General features: G+C 44.4%; 1 protein-coding gene across 1 annotated transcript in view; it reads right to left on the bottom strand.

Moving 5' to 3' along the window:
• Window positions 1-1045: 1045 nt before the first annotated feature.
• wnt3 (wingless-type MMTV integration site family, member 3) overlaps window positions 1046-18117 on the bottom strand; it is a 36396-nt gene continuing 19324 nt past the window's right edge. The window contains exons 2-4 of the mRNA XM_033610933.2: window positions 15842-16083; window positions 10697-10962; window positions 1046-5901 (exon numbers count right to left, since the gene is read on the bottom strand). Of these exons, the coding sequence (XP_033466824.1) occupies window positions 5422-5901; window positions 10697-10962; window positions 15842-16083 (988 nt within the window). The 3' untranslated portion in view covers window positions 1046-5421. The remainder of the gene's footprint in view (window positions 5902-10696; window positions 10963-15841; window positions 16084-18117) is intronic.

The raw sequence follows: 18117 nt of genomic DNA, 5'->3' as shown, positions 1-18117 counted from the left end.
AAAAGCTGGCATTATTCTATATTTTTCTTATTGTTAAAAATAGAAAATAAAGAAATAAACTGTTTGTAAACAGTATCGCCAGCGAAAGTGAAAGCCAACACCACATTTGCTATATTTTCATTTTTCGTTTTGTTTTGTTATATATTTTCTTTTTCTTTTTTGTTTTTGTTTTTCAATTTGTTTTCAATTTTTATTTTATTTTTATTCTTTTCTTTTTTCAATTTTTGGTGCCGTTTCAGCGATTTTTAGTAGTTTTCTCTTGGATGCCTGTTGCTTCCAGTCTAGCACGTTGTCGCTACCGTTTTATTTAGTCCTGACCTCACCTGCACGCTATGCCCAGGAACACCCTGAACATAGCAAAATAAGAGGAAAATACAGTCAGAGGGAAGAGTCCTTGCACTGTTAGTGGGTCATATGTGATTATTGAAGGATTACTTTCAAGTCCAAACATTGTTTTTTAGGATAATCCTGCAGAGTGTACCTTTAAAAAAATATCATGAAAAGACCAAAACCTACAACATGTTAGTCCATCTCTCAGCACAAATATAAAGTTTAGTTTTGTCTGTAGGCTCATTCATTTCCTTAAACACCTGGGCACTGTAACTCTAAATAGTGCATTTGCTGGGGACTATTTTCAGCAGTGGATTAATCCACATTCAGTGCTCTCATGAGTCTTTTTGGCAGCATGACTGTGTATGTGGGATTAAGGGAAAATAAACTACAGCGTGTGTGTTCATGGTAATGAAGGAACATGTCAGTCAGTGCAACAGTGCGGCTCACTGATGTGTTTTTAATAGTTTTTGGACAATAATGGCGCTCTAAGGCACGGAGGAGGAAGACGATATATCAGAGTTGGTTTTGGCTTTTCATGGGATTTGTTTGCAACAAGAAAAATGTTCTTTAAATGCTTAATTTAAAAATGAAATGTTTGAATCAGCGGTCCATGTACAACATGTGATACAACTAAAGACAGGATTGTTGTATCTAGGGATGAGATATATCTAATATACTATTTGTGCATGTGTGTGTACCGTTGGCTGTAAAGCAAAAAAAACAGGAGACAGTTTTGTTGTTCAAATATATAATCTTAGTTCAGTCATACAGATATATACATTGTATAATAAATAATATTTATAAAAACATAACATTTACGATTATAAAATAAAAAGGGAATTATTCACTTTAAAACATTTGTACAAAACTTTGGATATAGCGGGAGAAGTGGAGGAGGGTGTGTGTGTGGGGGGGGGACTGAACACAGGAAGGTAGGCCCAGGTAGGGAGGGCTGTGTAGAAGATGACACAAAGGCTAAGCTATGTCACAAAGAGAGGACAGCCTAAACACTACTGGGTATTTCTTGTTGTTGAATATAATTAATAGGAAGCAGGTGGGACTGTCAGAACATGTTGTGTGGAAACCTCTCACAGTTTGTTCCACCATAGTGAAGAGCCATCCATCCATCCATCCATCCATCCATCCATTTTTCCATTCACCTCTGTTTGTCACTGGCGGACGTGATGCGCACACACACATCTTGCACACTTGAATCATTCAGCTCCTGATGAAGTTTCCCAACCTTCTTTTCGTTACAGGTTAACTTCTGTATTTTTCAAACTGGATCCTGTTCTCCCATGTTTTTGTGTCTAAGTGACTGATGGGAACAACAAGTTTTGAAAGTGGTCCAGTTTTTAGCTGAGGAACAGGCTGCAATGTAACCACTCGGGGCATGTTTGCGCCATCAATTTACATCCATTATAAGTACGTGTTTTGCCACTGACAGACTCAGATCCCTACAGATACAGACCTTTTTGTTAAAGAGCAAGATCATTTTTGTCTGACCAGGGACAGCCATCGTAAGACACACTTAAAGTCAGCAGAAACAAAATAAAACAAAACTTCCCTGGTTCCTTTTTTCCACTGTACTAACAATAATCAACACTGGTTTAGTTGAACTAAACTCTTAAAGGGAACAGTGTGTCAGATTTAGGGGATATAGTGACATCTAGTGGTGAGGATTGCAGATTGCACCAGCTGAAAAAATTCCCAGTTAGAATTCCTTCAGTGTTCATTATTCAGGAGGTTTTTGCTATACCATACCAGCAGAGGTCTCTTCCTCTCTAAGGATGCATTCAGCCCTAGAGTCGTCTCCTTTGGTCTGAATCAGGGACTTATTTTGTTCCAAAGTTGTATAATTGCCTAGAGTTGGTTCGTGTTCTCACGGCAGCATTTACAAGCGGACAAGATCAAATGCCTTGTGTGAGAAAGCTGCTCTTGATTGGTCAGAATTTCCATGTGGGAAAAATCCAGGAAGTAAAGCAAACGTTGAAGAAGAGTACACTTGCAAGATAAATGTGACACTTTCTAATGTCACAATGGAGGGACAACTACGCAGGTTGATTTTAGCGCTGCTCATCGTGGACTATATTGCTGTCATTGTTCATTTTAGTCAAACCATACAGTTTGAAAACGAGGTGCAGCTCCAACTAGAAAACAATGTTTTGATGCATTGGATGTGCTGAATGTGCATATTAAGGCAGTACAGGAGGAGGTGCACATTAATAATCCTCCAGGACTGTAACATGCTCATGTTTAACCCAAACAATGTGTCATGTGACTGCAGTTGCTTCACATCCAGGTCGGAACACGTTCTCGCTACAAACCAACCGCACCAGAGTTCGTTTGTAACCAGACCGAGACCTTCCTTAAGAGGTGGTCTCGGTCTGGTTGTTTTGGTGCACACCTGAGTGTGATGGCTGTGTTCACACCTGCCCAAATGAACCGGTGAGAAAACACCCCAAAACAAACGGACCAGGTAATTAAAACCAGTAAAAAAGCATTTTCACATTACAAATCAGTGTTTCTCCAAAGCTGCTGGCTCATCATTAGCTCAGCGCTTGCTAATTTGTGCTCACCTTTGTCCTCTGATAACTGAAGATCCAGACATTCAGGACATTTGTACCAGGAGCTGAATTATCCGCAGAGGTCTGACCCGCTGATTTCATTTGGTAAGAACACTGAATAAGCAGTTTGATTTTAAAAATCTGTGTTTTTTGGATGCTGTTTGGCTTTCGAAGGGGCTGCTAACTACGGTGACCAAAGCAAAAACACAAATGGCCCTATCTGGAGCCAGTGTTTGGTTTGTCTCCTCTGGGCTCCTGTAGAAACATGGCAGACTCCATAGACAAGGACTCGCTTCCTATGATTCTTATTTGCAGGTATTACACCAATGGAAACATACTTAATATATTCCATTTCTGCCAATGTATCTTCTTAAATCTTTCATAATGGACCTTTAATTCACCCAGTTAGATGTAAGAATGTTCTGGCTATATACACGATAAAATCACTGTTTATTTAAATGGAGTCTGGTGTGTTGGTGATGCCGATTTCAGGGCTGTTGCGCGTTAAAAGAAATGATTTTACTCTGTAACAAAAAGGTTTATCTCTGTAGGGATCCTTAACATAATAGTGTCAGACACTTATAATAATCTGAGCCTGTCAGTGGCAAAAACAAACACTCTTAGTGGATGTACTCTGACCCTGCTCATATGCCCCAAGAGAGGACATAACAGCCTGTTTCGTCACTGCTGGTAGCAACTTTCTCACTCAGTATGGGACCAGTTTCAAAAACTGTTGCTCTCATTTGTCACTTGGACACAGAAATGTGAAAATAGGACTTTGAGTTGAGAAATACAGATGTTAGCCTTTAATGTTCTCAGACTCTACATGAACTGGAAGTCTTTTCTGTCCACCCAAAAGTCACAACTGTTTACCTCGATTTGAAAATAATTTCCTTTTGTTAAAAAATTACAAGTCAGAGTCAGCCGGGCAGACGTCCATGCCTCTGGGGCAAAAAAAATTATATTGAGAGTAAATTATTCTTCCAGTATCTCCAAAACCAAAACCGCAGGGCAGGAGTGTTTTTGGGGTGTACTGACAAGAGAACAAGTTCATAAATCAGGCTTCTTAAAAACCTCAACTGTCCAACTGAGGGAAAATCAGGAGAGAAGGAAGGGAGGGTGTGAAAGCCAATCAGAGCCTGCTCCGGTCTCCACATGTCGTCACATGTCCCCCTTTTTCTTTTCTCTCTCTCTTTTTTTTTTTACAGTGATAAAAGAAAGCGTCAGACAAAAGATGGACCTGATGAATGCATGAAGTGTTAGATAAAAAGATCTCCCAATAATCACTTTGCTCATAAGACCAGAATTAATATTAAGCATGCTGAAGCTTGACTCACGTTTGATGCGTATCTTTATAAAATGAAACAGCCACAAATGATCTTCTACTCAGTCATATAATTTGCTGCTTGTTTTTTGCCGCGTCGCTCCTTAGATTGAATAATGTACGACTGTGTTGCATCGCATGTGTGGAAATCATGAGCAATATACAGGTTGATCGTGCCCGAACGCTGGAACAAAGTTGTCATTCATGAGCACTGCTAGCTTGCGACCAAGGAGAATTTGCTCGCGTAAACAATGCTCAAATCTTAACCACCTGGAGTAACTGAATAGTGCATACATATACATGTGAAGGGTTGTTAGTTAGTGGAATGAGCATGCTTGTTCACACACATGCTGCATACCTCCAGTCCCAGCCCAATGGTAATATTTCAGAAATGCAGGGCTATAAAATCAGACTGTAGCATATATCTTCCAGGCTTCCCGGTCGACTGGTGCGGTAGAGTCAGTCAGCAGGGAGAGTAGCAACACTGAGGATTTCATCAGCTCAGTAGTTTACAAAAGACAGGACTGTGGCACTTCCCAACACCTGCCTGCTGTTTTCAGTTCAGTTCAGTAGTTACAAAGTGATGGTTTCCTGGGGCTGTGTTCAGTATCACTTACGACTAAGTGACAGTGTAGAGGTTGGTTTAGTTTAAAAAACAAAACAAAAGGTAAACCAGCCAGACCGGCCGGAGAAGTGAGGTGTTAGTTAGAAGATGCTTTTTATTCAAAAGCAAAGAGAGTCTGAAAGTTTTTTACTGCATTAATCTCACAGGTAAAAAGTGTTACTGTACATGCCGCAAACGTGTCGGCATGTAGGAGGGAAATAAATAAAGACGAGGGGGAGGGAGGGGCCCAATGCTGCGGGGAGAGGAACAAAGATGCACAACTGTAGCTCCGTCCCATGAGAGCGGACTAGACCTCAGACTCAGATTGGTCGGGTCATCTGGTCAGATATTATGGAGATGGGTGTAGTGGTTTGGAAGACGGATTCTAGGGCGGGGTTTTTACAAATAAAGGTATAGAAGTATCCATAGCTGATGTGCCATTACCCATTAGGGCCTGAGTGTGTGTGCTGGTGAATATGTTTCTGTGTGGGATGCGTGTCAGGGGGAAGCAGGGATGTCGTGCAGGAGGTGGGGGAGTTGACGGGTGGGTGGGCAGCACTTGTAGTCCAGCAGTCTGAAAGCACAGGCCTCTCTCACTTGCACGTGTGGACGTCGTAAACGCGCACACACTCCTGACAACTGACGTAGCAGCACCAGTGGAAGATGCAGTGACACTTCTCTTTGCGTTTCTCAGTCCGGGTGTTGTGGCCGCGACCGCAGCACAGCAGGTCGCAGCCCTCGATGCCGTGCGACGACACGTTGCAGGCTCGGTCGCGCGTTCCGAAGGAGCCGGTCTCCGGGTTGGGCTCGCAGAAGTTGGGCGAGCCCTCGTAGTAGACCAGGTCGCGCTCGGTGGGGTGTTTGAAGAAGTTGTACTTGACACGCAGCGTCTCCACCCAGCCTCGTGACTCGCGGTGTTTCTCCACCACCATCTCCGAGGCGCTGTCGTACTTGTCCTTCAGGTAGTCGCCCAGCATGCGGAAGTCTGGCTGCGCCCACCAGCAGGTCTTCACCTCGCAGCTTCCTGACAGGCCGTGACATTTGCAGCGCAGGTGCATGTGGTCGAGGATGGTCTGAGAAACACAGAGGACACTTTTATATTCACTTTGTAGGAATGTTTAAAACCAACATCAGTACTAAACTTAATTTAATTCCTGGATGAAAAAAAAAGCATGTACATATGCATTTTCATTGCATGGTATAACACAACTCTTTTTTGATTTTCCATTAGCAAAAGTTGCTTGTGATACCTGATACTTTTTTTGGTACTGCTAAGTGAGCTGAGGTGATACTAGAAGGCAGAGTCATCACTAGCAGGACACAAGACCTCTTGCACATAGCCACCATTTTTTTAGCCAAGATACTGTCAATAGTAATCGTAATATTTTTTTATTCACTCCACCCAGATTTTTAAAAAATGGCAACTTGAACAACCACGCTGTACACTCTGCTATTTAATTGCCAATAGGCAGGTGTTCCCCTGATTGGTTGCCAAAGAAAGGATTCAGTGGTTGTCACACTGAAGATGATGTAACAGCAGTTTCACGCAGCGGCGCTATGGCGATCAGCTTCCGCCAGCACTGGCGGGGTACTATCTGCAGTGGAAAATAAAATGGAGGAATGACCTGGCACCAACAGTGAGCTGAGTCAAGTTGAGTCGAACCATTCAGTGGAAATGCATTAGTGAAGCTATTTATCAGCCTGGCATGCATCCAAATTTTTTAGCTTTCATAACCCATTTTTCCTGATTGCTTAAAGCAATACTCCACTAAAAGTATGTCTTCAGACTGTGAAGAGTCACTGCCTGTTGGCTTTGAGAGGCGGCTCTGAAGCAAGATTCACAGTAATTCCAATGTATTCCTATGGAAATCCAGAGTCATTGCTTAAGGTGTAAAAAAAAAAACTTCTTTAATACACAGACCACTTCTTTAATACACAGACCACTTCTCAGCAGTCACCATGTGTTCAGTGTGCCCCAAACAATTTTCACTTAGCAAATAAATCCCTTGGCAGATCGTGGGATCAGTTTCTGTCACTTTCAGTGCCTGTTTACACCTGGTATTAACATGTATCTCAGGTGATCAGATCACAAGTGGACAGCGTTCAATACAAGCGTAATAACCACCGTGGTCTTCCGATCACTCAAACCACTTGCCGAGGTGGTCTGGGACGTATTTGACCACATATCTTATGAAGTGTAAACACTAATGTGTCCTGATACGTTCCCGACAAGGATTGTCGACAGCCCCACGCCGACAGCAGCTGGACTCACAGGGGCACTCCTGCACTTCTTGCCTGCTTGTTCATACCAGCTCCCGTAGCAGCTCTTTTCTCTGCTCCTATGGCAGCTCGACTCCTCTCCTCACCACTGATGTATAAAGAGAACTCTGTAGCTGCTGCTGTGTCTCGTGTGTGACAAAGACTGGATGAGGAGAGGCTCACTGGTGAGGTCAAGAAATATCGTACGCTAAACGACCCACAGTCCTGTCATTTTAAAGACAGTGGCCAAAAAGATAATTCCTGGCGAGTCATAGCTCTGGAGATCAACTCTTCACGTGAGAAATCAAGTTTAATTAGGGGTTCTCCACACATGATTTTAAGCTAATGCATAGATGGAGGAAGTACAGATCTTTCAATAAAAGTACTGACAACTTTGCGTGGTTGTCAGTTGATCTGCAACAGCGTGACACGTCCAGTGTGTGCTGTGGGCGGCACTTGATGGGCGTCACATAATGTGATGCACTACAGTGGCTCTGGTATGTTTTCAGCTTTACTGTGTGCTGGGCCCTTTGACCCTATGGCATAATCGACATAGGCAGTAAGCGGTAGTCAGATGGAGACACATGATCATACCAGAAGTAAAAAGGCTCTCAGTTGTCACTGGAATCCAACCGCTGTGACTTCAAGCTGAAATCACCCCCGCCATCCTTTTGGAAGAATCAAGCCACAAACTTTTTAAAGCCACCACTCAAGGCCAACTGTTGGTGAGAATTTGAAACAAAAAAAAAGGTAGATTTTGGGTGGAGTGTTCCTTTAAAGTGTATTTAACTACACTGTGCTGGTCTTAATTAAATAACTGACTCAGAACTTGTCATGTCGGTCACTGCCAAAGAAGATCTATTGGGATTTGAGGTCAGAAATTAACAGGAAATTCAGTAACGCAGACAAACGAAACCACTGAAGACTCTCAGAGCAGGCCAAGAAAAACAATGTGCCACTGGCTGCAATTTATTTAAGTGTCATGCAGCTGTGAAGTACAGAGGCTCTGCGCTGCTGCTAATTCTCTCTGAAGTCACTGGCTCACATTGTGAGTGTGCCGCCGCGAGGCTTATTTCACCTTTGTGTTTTGATTTTGTTGTGCTTTAATTCAACAGCTATATTTAGCCGCAGAATTCCCCCAGCTGGGGCGGAAGGCAGGTGGCTGTGGCACCTCTGGCTGAGGAAGGGGAGAGAGGGGGCAGCGGTGGGAGGGTGGGGGGTTGGACTCGTGACATCACTCTGTGAGCTTGTCATGCCAACATCAAGTCCCAGAGGCCCTCGGGGCTAAATAATGGAGCGTGAGAGGGCCAGGTGGAGAGGAGAGGAGACTCCTGACAGTGCTGCTGTTCAGTTAGCTCCTGTGGTCTCCCCGGCTGCTCCTGTGTGCTCAGATCAAAGGACTGTCTTGTTGCCGTGTGGTCCCTCCATTTGCCCCTCAGCGAGCAGCCGGGGAGCCTATTTTTTTCCGAGCGGTGACAGCAGCCAGTGATGTTTTAAGTCTGAGCTGACTTCCTTCTTTTCCCCCTCAACTCACTCGGGTTATTTGACTGTCAGGGAATTTTTTCATTGGGATGCAAGGCATGAAAGGCGAGGTGTGGGAGCGAGGCAGGAGGGAGGGTGTTGCTTAGATGAGTAATTAACCAGTCATTCAAAGTCAAGTGCTCATTTTCAGGTGGAAACTCAGAAATGTGCGAACAAGTCAAATACCAAATCCCTGCCCATCACACGAACAATTGGTAATCCCAAACAGTAATGTTTCCTGGATAAATCCCCTCCGTTTGCACGACAGTCAGGTCGTTGTCCATTGTTTGCTGCGTCTCTGTTTCACTTTTCCCCTTTAACTCCATTTTACAGTACAATATGTGCTGAGGTTGTCTAATGAATGTGATGTATTATAGTGCTGTGACCTGTCATGCCACTGTGCAAAATGTGCTCAACAATGGAACCTGATATTCAGTCAAACCTCTAACTATGAAATCACTGCTGATCAGTTTAGTTCTACAGTAATCAATATGTACGCTATCTGACCAAAAGTATGTGGACTTCCCTGTCCACCTCTGGCATGCCAGGCCCCTTAGTTCAGCTATTCCCAACCAAAAGTCCAAAAGTGGGTCACAGGTCCATTCTTAATACACCATAAGTGACTTGCGAAGTTGTCAAGTTTGTGAAAAACACACTTTATTTTGAAGTACAGTGAATTTCTGGGGCAAAGCTTTTATTTTGAAGTGCTGTTTCCTGCTGTAGAGTGAGTGACTAACAGACTACTACTCGACAGAGACAGCAAACTAGCTTGAGGACATAGCCAAATGCAAGTATGACGCCTAATATGCGTGGAACTTGAACTGATGACGACGAACAACTGCCTTAGTTCATGTGAAGCAAAAATTTTAAGGCCCCAACACGCCATGCTGATGATTGGCTGTTGGTCAATGGTGGGCCTCAGTGAGCATCTGTCGTCCTAGGTTTTGGTCATGTGTCCCACATGGTTGCCACTAATTAGCCCTTGTTGGCTTTTTTGCGGCTAATTCAGCACGTGTGATTGGTGTCCGAAACAGCGGAGCCCACCGGTGAAAGAAATCCCTCTGATTGGCAGTACAGCTCAGTGCACGAGAAGAGAAATGAAAGTGAGGAAAGTAAACAAATGACTAAATTCAAAAGGGCATGAGATCAAAACAAAGTTGTTATATTAGGTAAGTTGTTTGTTTTTTTTGGCCACTGAGGTCTTTAGCGGAAGCTTTATGAAGTTGTTTGTGTTATTTTACGCTAGCATACGGTATTATTTGTTCTTTAAACATCAGGTTGCATTGTTAACGCGCTAACTGGCTAACTAGCATCTTGAATCTGTCTTGTCAGTCTTCTGGCTTCTCTTTTTGAACGTTGAATACAGACCCCCACCGCCTGCTGGTATGGAGAGTTGTTTCCTTTCCGATATGTGCGATTTGGCCAGTGGCTGTCGTCTTTGTAGTGTGGTCAATTGCAACTTTTTGGGCGAGACACAGGCAACATGAGGCGATGCAACAGTCGGCCTTTGTCACCACTAGTTCTTAGATGTCCGTTTGGTGTGTCTGGTCATCTAACGCTGCAGCATACATTTTCTGAACAACAATGCTTCCAACATTGTAGCAGCAGAAAGAGACTTTGTCTTGTTTCAACATGACAATGATCCCATGCTCAAAGCCAGGTATATGAAAAAAAAAAAAAAAAAAGGTTTTCCCACTTTGGTGCGGTGGAGGTTGACTGTCCTGCAGAGAGCCCGGACCTCAACCCAGTCCATCCAACACCTTTGAGATGTGCTGGAACACTGACTGTGCTGTGAGCCAGACCTGATCACCCAACATCAGTGTTGGACCCATAGAAATACTATCTCCATGGATGGACTGCATTAATGCTCATCTGACAGAATGGGAGCAAATCCCCGCATCCAGGTTCCAAAATCTTGTGTGAAACCTTCCAAAAAGATTTGGAGGCTGCAGTTCATGAATTTGGTACAATCATGTATGAATGTAATGTTCAGATGTCTACATACTTTTGGCCATGTAGTGTATATTAATATGAGATATAGACATTTAAGAAGACATCTGCACATCATATGTGTCTCAATATGTTTACCGTGCGTCCTGCCTCGTTGTTGTGTCGGTTCATCGCTGAGCGAGCGTCTGGACGATTCTCTCTGGCATCCGCGAACTCCCTGGACACCAGCACCCCGAACTCTGCGTCCTCGCTGCAGCCGCCCCACTTCCAGCCCTCCCCGGGAGGACCCTTGTGGTGGGAATCGCACCCGCACATGGTGGACGTGCCCTCGGCGCAGGAGCGTGTCACCGCAAACGCCACGCCTGCTGAAGCTATGGCGTGGACAAACGCTGACTCTCTGGTTGCTGAGAGAGACGGATGAAGACAGGGAGAAAAAGAGAGAGGGAATGTGTCAATCTTGTTTTAAACATGGACAGGGGAATCTTTACTGCTGCCAACATCCAGACAGAAGTATTGAAAGGGATTCCTCCAGGCAATAACCTTTTAACACAACATTTCATCTTTGAGAAGGCACATTTATGTTCCAGGGTGAAAAACAAGACGCCTATGGAAAGAAACTTTAACCCTCTCTTATTTTACAACATGTAAACATGGTTCACAGTATTTCTTATATGATCATAAGCGCTGAGGAGGCACATACTACAGGACACATGAAGGAGCCTAAAAGCAGAGTCCCTGCAGTGACATCAGCCCATTGTGGCTGTGTCAGGAGAGCCTAACGCTCAGTGGGATCTCAGTGACCTCCTGTCATCCCTGAGGTGTGCTGCTTTGCATCTGGATAGTGTTTCAGGAATGTTGTCACCCCCCTCCGCCCTCCTCCTACCCGTCCCTGTTCAGAGCCCAAGGCCTTCTGGTGAAACCTAGCAGTGTGTCGGCCTGTTTCTTTTTTTACACTGAGGGATGGAGTTACGCCTCCTTTGAAGGCAACAGCTTATTATGTAACCAGACACCATTGTTTCACAATCACTGCACACTTACCGTGGCTCACCCATTACACTCCACTAGCCATGTAACACACACACACACACACACACATAGAGGTAAGGGAAGGTGTTCTCAAGCAGTGGCTTGACATTTCAAGGCCATTGCGTGGCCTGAGTTTCTGATATGCACAATTGCGGGACGTGAGTTTTGAAATTTGTACGAACACGACCAGAGAATTAAACCCGTATTTTGCAGACCACAGTGGCGACTAAGCCAGGAATTCCTCTGCAGTTCCACTGCCAACGAAGCTTTCAAGACCCGATCGGACCTCTCTACAAGCCACAGACAGTTTACTGATGTTTGGCTGGAGGCTAGTCATATTTTCCCACCCTGAATGTGTCTGCAAGCAAAGTTGCAAAACAAAATATACTGCTTTTTTTGGTAGCCTGTGTGATGCTTCAAGGGCCAATATTTGACCAGTTTCATGTTGTTTTTTTGGTCAAGATTTACAGGGTGAAAGGTCAGACGGATCATCTAATGTGGTGTTTTGTTGTGAAAATGTAAACCAGATCCTCAAATACTGTAAATACTGAGTAACATTTGAGAAACGACAATGCATATTTAACCAGTATATTAACAATCTCTTATTTTCAGATGTATATATATATATATATATATATGTACAAAGAACGTACATATTTAAATACACCTTAAAGGGACAGGTCACCTAGTTTGAACCCAGGTTGGGGGAGCCTGTGGAGTTTGCATGTTCTCCCCGTGTCAGGGTGGGTTTTCTCTGGGTGCTCCAGCTTCCTCCCACAGTCCAAAGACATGCAGGTTAATTGGTGACTCTAAATTGTCCGAAGGTGTGAATGTGAGCGTGAATGGTTGTATGTGTATATGTGTCAGCCCTGTGACAGTCTGGTGACCTGTCCAGGGTGTACCCTGCCTCTCGCCCAACGTCAACTGGGATAGGCTCCAGCCCCCCCGTGACCCCTAACAGGATGAGCGGTTAAGGACATGCCAATTGTTGGAGGTATCAGCCATACAAATGTCTGCCTTCTTTCCGTTATATGGCTTGTGGTGCTCAAAGCACCAAAGAACTAAATTTGAAGAACTCAACATCAGTATCTCCTTCCAGAAATCATGACCCAGCTACTCAAGATAATCCACAGATGTTGTTGTGAGCAGTTTCATGTGGGAACTATTTTCTTTCTACCGAACTACAGTCGCATACTGCGTGGAAGGAAACGTGCATCTACTGCTAATGTTTACATCTCATGCTATCATGAGCACGAGCCTCTTGTCCATGAGTAGATGCACGCTTTCTTCTGCCCGGTGATACGGCTGGCAGATGTAGCCAGGTAGAAGAATTAAAAATAGACCCTAAATGAATCTGCTCACAACGTCTGTGAATTATCTTGTCTAACCAGGTCATGATTTCTGGAAAGAGAAAGTGGTGTTGAGTTTTTCAAATCTACTTCTTTTGCACTTTGAGCACCACAAGCCGACGTAGTTCCATCATACTGGAGAGAAGGCAGACATCTATACGACCGATATCTCCAACACTCTGTAGCTCACACCAAAACAATCTAGATGTTAATTTTGTGGTGAACTGTCCCTTTAAATAAAAACAATGACGCACTAAGTAAACTTGTGTGTCTCGAATTACTGTATTTTCACCATTCAATAATTCCATTCCCAGTAAAAGGATATATTTTGGTCTAAATCCCCACTGAGTCCTTGCATGATTGGATGACACTCAGTCCTCAGGTTGGGCATCCCTGTTCACCCTGGCAAGCCTATCTGGGCCCTCCACAACAGGGGCCTGTGAGCCCTGGGCCCCTGGAGCTCTGGCTGTTAGCCATGGCTAGCGCTGCTTCTGCTACCTGCTGGGCCCATCAATCCGCCTTTGTTTCCCTTGTGTCACACTGTATTATCCACACAAAGGGCCCAGCGACTCGCGCCCCCACAGCCCCGCTCTGCCCGGAGCTGGCATTCCCTAAACTCCCTAACCCCCCACCCCCCCGCTCTCTCTCCAGCCACCCCTCCGCCAACACCCTGAGCTGAAATCCCATACACCACCACCCACCACAGGACCTCAACCCCCCACTTCCTCCAGGCATCCACCAACAGCACCACCATGGCCAACACGCAGCTTTAAGGTGGCTTGGGCTGGTGCTTGGTAGCTCTCCCTTCCCTAACTTGAACTTTTCCATTCATCACTCCCCAAAGTGAGACGCTCTTCTTCCTTCCCACCTTCCTTCCTTGCTTCCTTCCCTATCCCAAAGTGCACACCCGGGCTAGGTTGGGAGAGATCCCCTTTCAGCCTGTTTTCATGACAGAGTCAAAAGGGCGTGTGAATGGGGCGTCCGTGGGAGCTGGACTGTGTGAGGCGCGCACTGGTCTTCATGCACAGTAGGGGTTGAGCGGAGCCCCCCGGCCCTTTCTATTGCCTGTAATCTCATTTGGCCTCCCCTCTCCCTTTTATTTGACTGAGGAGCTTGGACTGCTCACACTGCCCATTTCTGCCCAGATTCCTTCCCCTCTGACACACAGGGTAATTCATTTCCAATCAGCAGCCTCACTCACAACACACAAACTTCTACCTTTATAATTAGGGACCACAAGGCCTTAAGCGGGACACCTGTGCCTGTTGTTCCCCACTGTCAGGTTCAGTGGGATTGTTAAAGGACACAGTTAGTGTGACAATATCTTACAGTTAGTATTCTGCGTGTGAAGCTCCTGATGGATGTCTCCAGTATATCAGCTGTACTTGTCAGGTTTTGCTGATAGATTTACCGCGCTGACCCTCTTTCATGTATGAGAGTGTAAACATGGTTGGGAGAAGAGGTCGCTGAGTCTGAAGACGAATGCGATACTGAAGGTAAAGATGGATGGAAGTTGAATAATGTGTCAGTGCTTGTACCTGCGCTCATTTCTCACTGCAGCCAGGAAGGTGTATATTATTGTAATTGCCCTAGTTAGGCGTTTGTCAGCAAAAGCCCAGAGAACAGGCAGTGCTGAGCCCTAGGGTGTACGTTCTGTAACAGCTTGCAGTAGCTTAGCTGTACAACCTAGTTTTTACAGTAGCAAGTTGTCTGGCACCAGCCCAGTCGCCAGAATAAAATGTTGGCATTGTATGTCTCTGCAAGCAACAGATATGTTACATTTGTACGTTTCATACCGTGTATGTCCAGCAGTTTTTGCAGCGTCAAAAGCAGCTGTTTTTCAGCAACACTCGATATGTGTGGCTGTATTTTTAGCGACAAAAGGTGGCATGTTTCAATGATAGTTTGGGACAGGTCCAGCTGTTTTTGTGGCAACAAAAGCAGGTGTTTTTTAAAGAGAGTTTGGGACATTTTCAGTGGTGTTTTTAGCTAGGAATTGGGTATTCATTAATCAGGGTTCGGGATATGTCTGGCTGTATTTTTAGTGACAAAAGCAATTGTTTTTAAACAATAGTTTAGGACATCTTCAACTGTTTTTGTACCAACAAAAGCAGGTGATTTCAAGGACGGTTTGGAACATTTCCAGCCATGTTCGTAGCTACAAAAGTGGGTTTTTTTTAACATCTGTTCAGGACATGTCCAGCTGTTTTTGCAGAAACATATGCAGGTGTTCTTTAACAACAGATAGGGACATTTCCAGTCATGCTTTCAGTGACAAAAGTGGGTCTACTTTAACGTCTGTTCACGACATCGCCAGCTGTTTTTGTAGCAACAAAAGCAGGTGTTTTTAAGGACAGCTCGGAACATTGCCAGCCATGTTTGTAGTGACAATTTTAGTGTCTGTTCAGGACATGACCAGCTGTTGTTTAACAACACTTTGGAATATTTCCAGCTGTGTTTGTAGCAACAGAAGTGAGTGGCTTTTAAAGCCAGTTCAGATCGATGCTAGCCATTTTTTGCAACGAAAACGGTTGTTCAGGACATGTCCAGTCATTTTCTTGGCGACAAAAGTGGGTGATTTTTAACACGTCTGGGACATTTCCAACCATGTTTGTAGCTAAAAAAAAGGCTGTTTTTTTGACAACAGTTATATCCGACTTTTTTGTTGCAACAAAAGAAGGTATTTTTCAATGATTGTTTGTTAGATGGACAGTTCGACAGTTTTTTTAACAGCAGTTTGCAGTTCAGGACATGTACAGAGGTTACTTAGTAACAAAAATGGGTGATTTTTAACAACAGTTTCAGTTGTTTTTTGTAGTGACAAAAGCAGGTGTTTTTTTGTTTGTTACAAAATACAGCAACAAAGATTGATGGCTTGTTCCTGAACAACCACATGTAAATAATTTACCTTTGTCCAGCACAGGACCAAAGATGGCCAGGTTGTCCTTGATGGTGGTACAGTTCCACCGACGGCCCCTAAACTGGTGCTGGCACTCCTGGATCCCCAGCTTCACACCTTCTGCAACACTTGGCATGATCTCTATGTAGTTGCGACAGAAACGCAGCTGCTTGGGCACCAGGCCGGGGATAGAGCCACACAGGATGGGTTGGGAGCCCAGAGACGAGTACTGCTGCCCAAGGGCCAGGGACCTGTGGCACACAGAGAGGGAGAGCAGCATTAAGTAAGATCAGCCAGACATAAACACGTCTCTGAATCTGTGTTCAGCACTCAGGTGGACTAAGAGAACTGCAACATCATTAAAAGAGGTTTGTTACAGCAACCAGACACCAGCACCTAAAAAGTTATCACTGCAGATTGAAATCAGGTTACATTGAATGTCATGTTTTTAAAATCACTTTGCGTACGTCTCGCTTTTTAGGGTTTGTTGCTCAGTACTTTTTTGATGCTGGTTTAAGTGTCAGTAGCAGCTGTGGCCAAACAGTTTCAAATTTATATCAAAATTCAGCCAATTTTGGACGATTGTTTTAAGGTGAAGTCTTGTACTGCAGCTTGTGTTGAGAGCGTTGGTTTCTTTTGTTAAATGAACAGAAAGGTTTTGTAGAAAAACATGTCTCTCAAAGTGAGGTATTGAAAACTTATTATGCACTGGAATCAGCAGACGATACTCAGCCCTGGTGCTTTTACAATTTCATAGGATGTGGGAAGTGAGACCGCTTGCCTCACAATACAAGTCTGTGCCCTCCGTGAACTCAGTCCCACAATAGCACAATGATGGTGACCTGCCAGCGAGGCCTCTGTGAAAAGCAACCTGCTCTTTGAGAGGAGACCACTTCTGTATTCATTAATCTCAGGTTTTACTGTAAGCGTAGCCCTGTGACAGTACAATGATTCATACTGGAGTGTTTTATTGACTTATCTGTTTAATGTAGTTTATACTAAGAGCTCCTGTTTATTTTGTCTCTTTTTTCCCAGCAGGAGAGGGGGGGGCTAATAGGCCCACTTCAGGGCAGGGATACAAGCTATTAGTACTGACTTTTCAAAGTGTTCTCACTTGTTAGCATACACAGATCTGCTGATCTAACAGATAACACACAAGAACCTGTCTGCTCAGTTTGGGAAAAGCCCCTTCTTACAATATCAAATATATGAAAACACCTGCCTCTGCAGTTCCATCATTTATTTGCGGTTTTTCCCTCTGTAGTTGATTTGATAAGAGTGACAGCGTATACAGCCGAGCCTGCTGGTGATGGATGAAAAACAGCATATCTGAAGATGTGCGCCTCACCAGAAGGCTCGTGCAGATGTGCCTAAGCAGGGATTAATCACCACAGCGAGACAGCCAAGATCAGCTTGTGATGCCAGAAACCATTATAGTTTCATTCAGGTAATTAATTTTAATTGCTTTCTATTTCTCTTGAAATAAAAGAGAGAGAAGGAGAAAACATGTTTGCCATGCCCGTGTTTTTACATGCTTTTAGTGATGACAAGCTCAAACAAAACTGTGTGGTTTATTCCAGAAGGTCATGCATTTACTTTAGGATGTCAGACTCAGATGTCTGGTTTATTTTATTATTTTATTATTATTTTATTTCTGGCATCACCTAAAGAAACATACATGTTTCTGAACAAGTCTGCATCCGTAGTAGATGGTTGCTTTAAGTCAGATTTGGTTGTTTATAGAGTTAGGGATGTGGAGATGTGCTGCCAGCAGCTCTAAAAGAAGAGCTCTACCAGTGCCGAGCAGACTCTCCAGCACTTGGCTGAGTCTGGGCGGACAACGTGGCGCTGGAGGCCATGAGAGGATCACAGAGAACAATTGCAGCTGATCAGATCAGAGCGCCACTCAGAATGACCTCAGGACCCCCGCAGGGCGCAACCCAATCATAGCAGCCACTGACTCTGACAGATGAGTGCAGTGCAGTGCCCCACCCCGACACAAAAGTCAAGCCATTGAAGTCACAGGGAAAAAATCCCCCCTCAGATAGGTTCACAGCTCATGTGCGCTTTTGCTTTCGACATATGGCTACCACCAAAACCCTGCCCCCACCCCCTCACCCCCCAACGCCCTGCTCCCCTCCCTCCAAACACTGTTTTTGATCTCAGGTGAGCATTGTTGCAGCAGGCTCCCAGGTATCAAGGTCTGCCAGTGGAGCTTACACACTGAGACGTGAGACTGAGTTGTTTTGCTTTTACAGCTGGTGTAATGGAATATATGATGATCA

The sequence above is a fragment of the Epinephelus lanceolatus genome, chromosome 21 (genome assembly GCF_041903045.1).
Source record: "Epinephelus lanceolatus isolate andai-2023 chromosome 21, ASM4190304v1, whole genome shotgun sequence".
NCBI classification, from domain to species: domain Eukaryota; kingdom Metazoa; phylum Chordata; class Actinopteri; order Perciformes; family Serranidae; genus Epinephelus; species Epinephelus lanceolatus.
The sequence above is the reverse complement of the archived record's forward strand: the minus strand, read 5'-3'. Positions and strand labels throughout refer to the sequence as shown.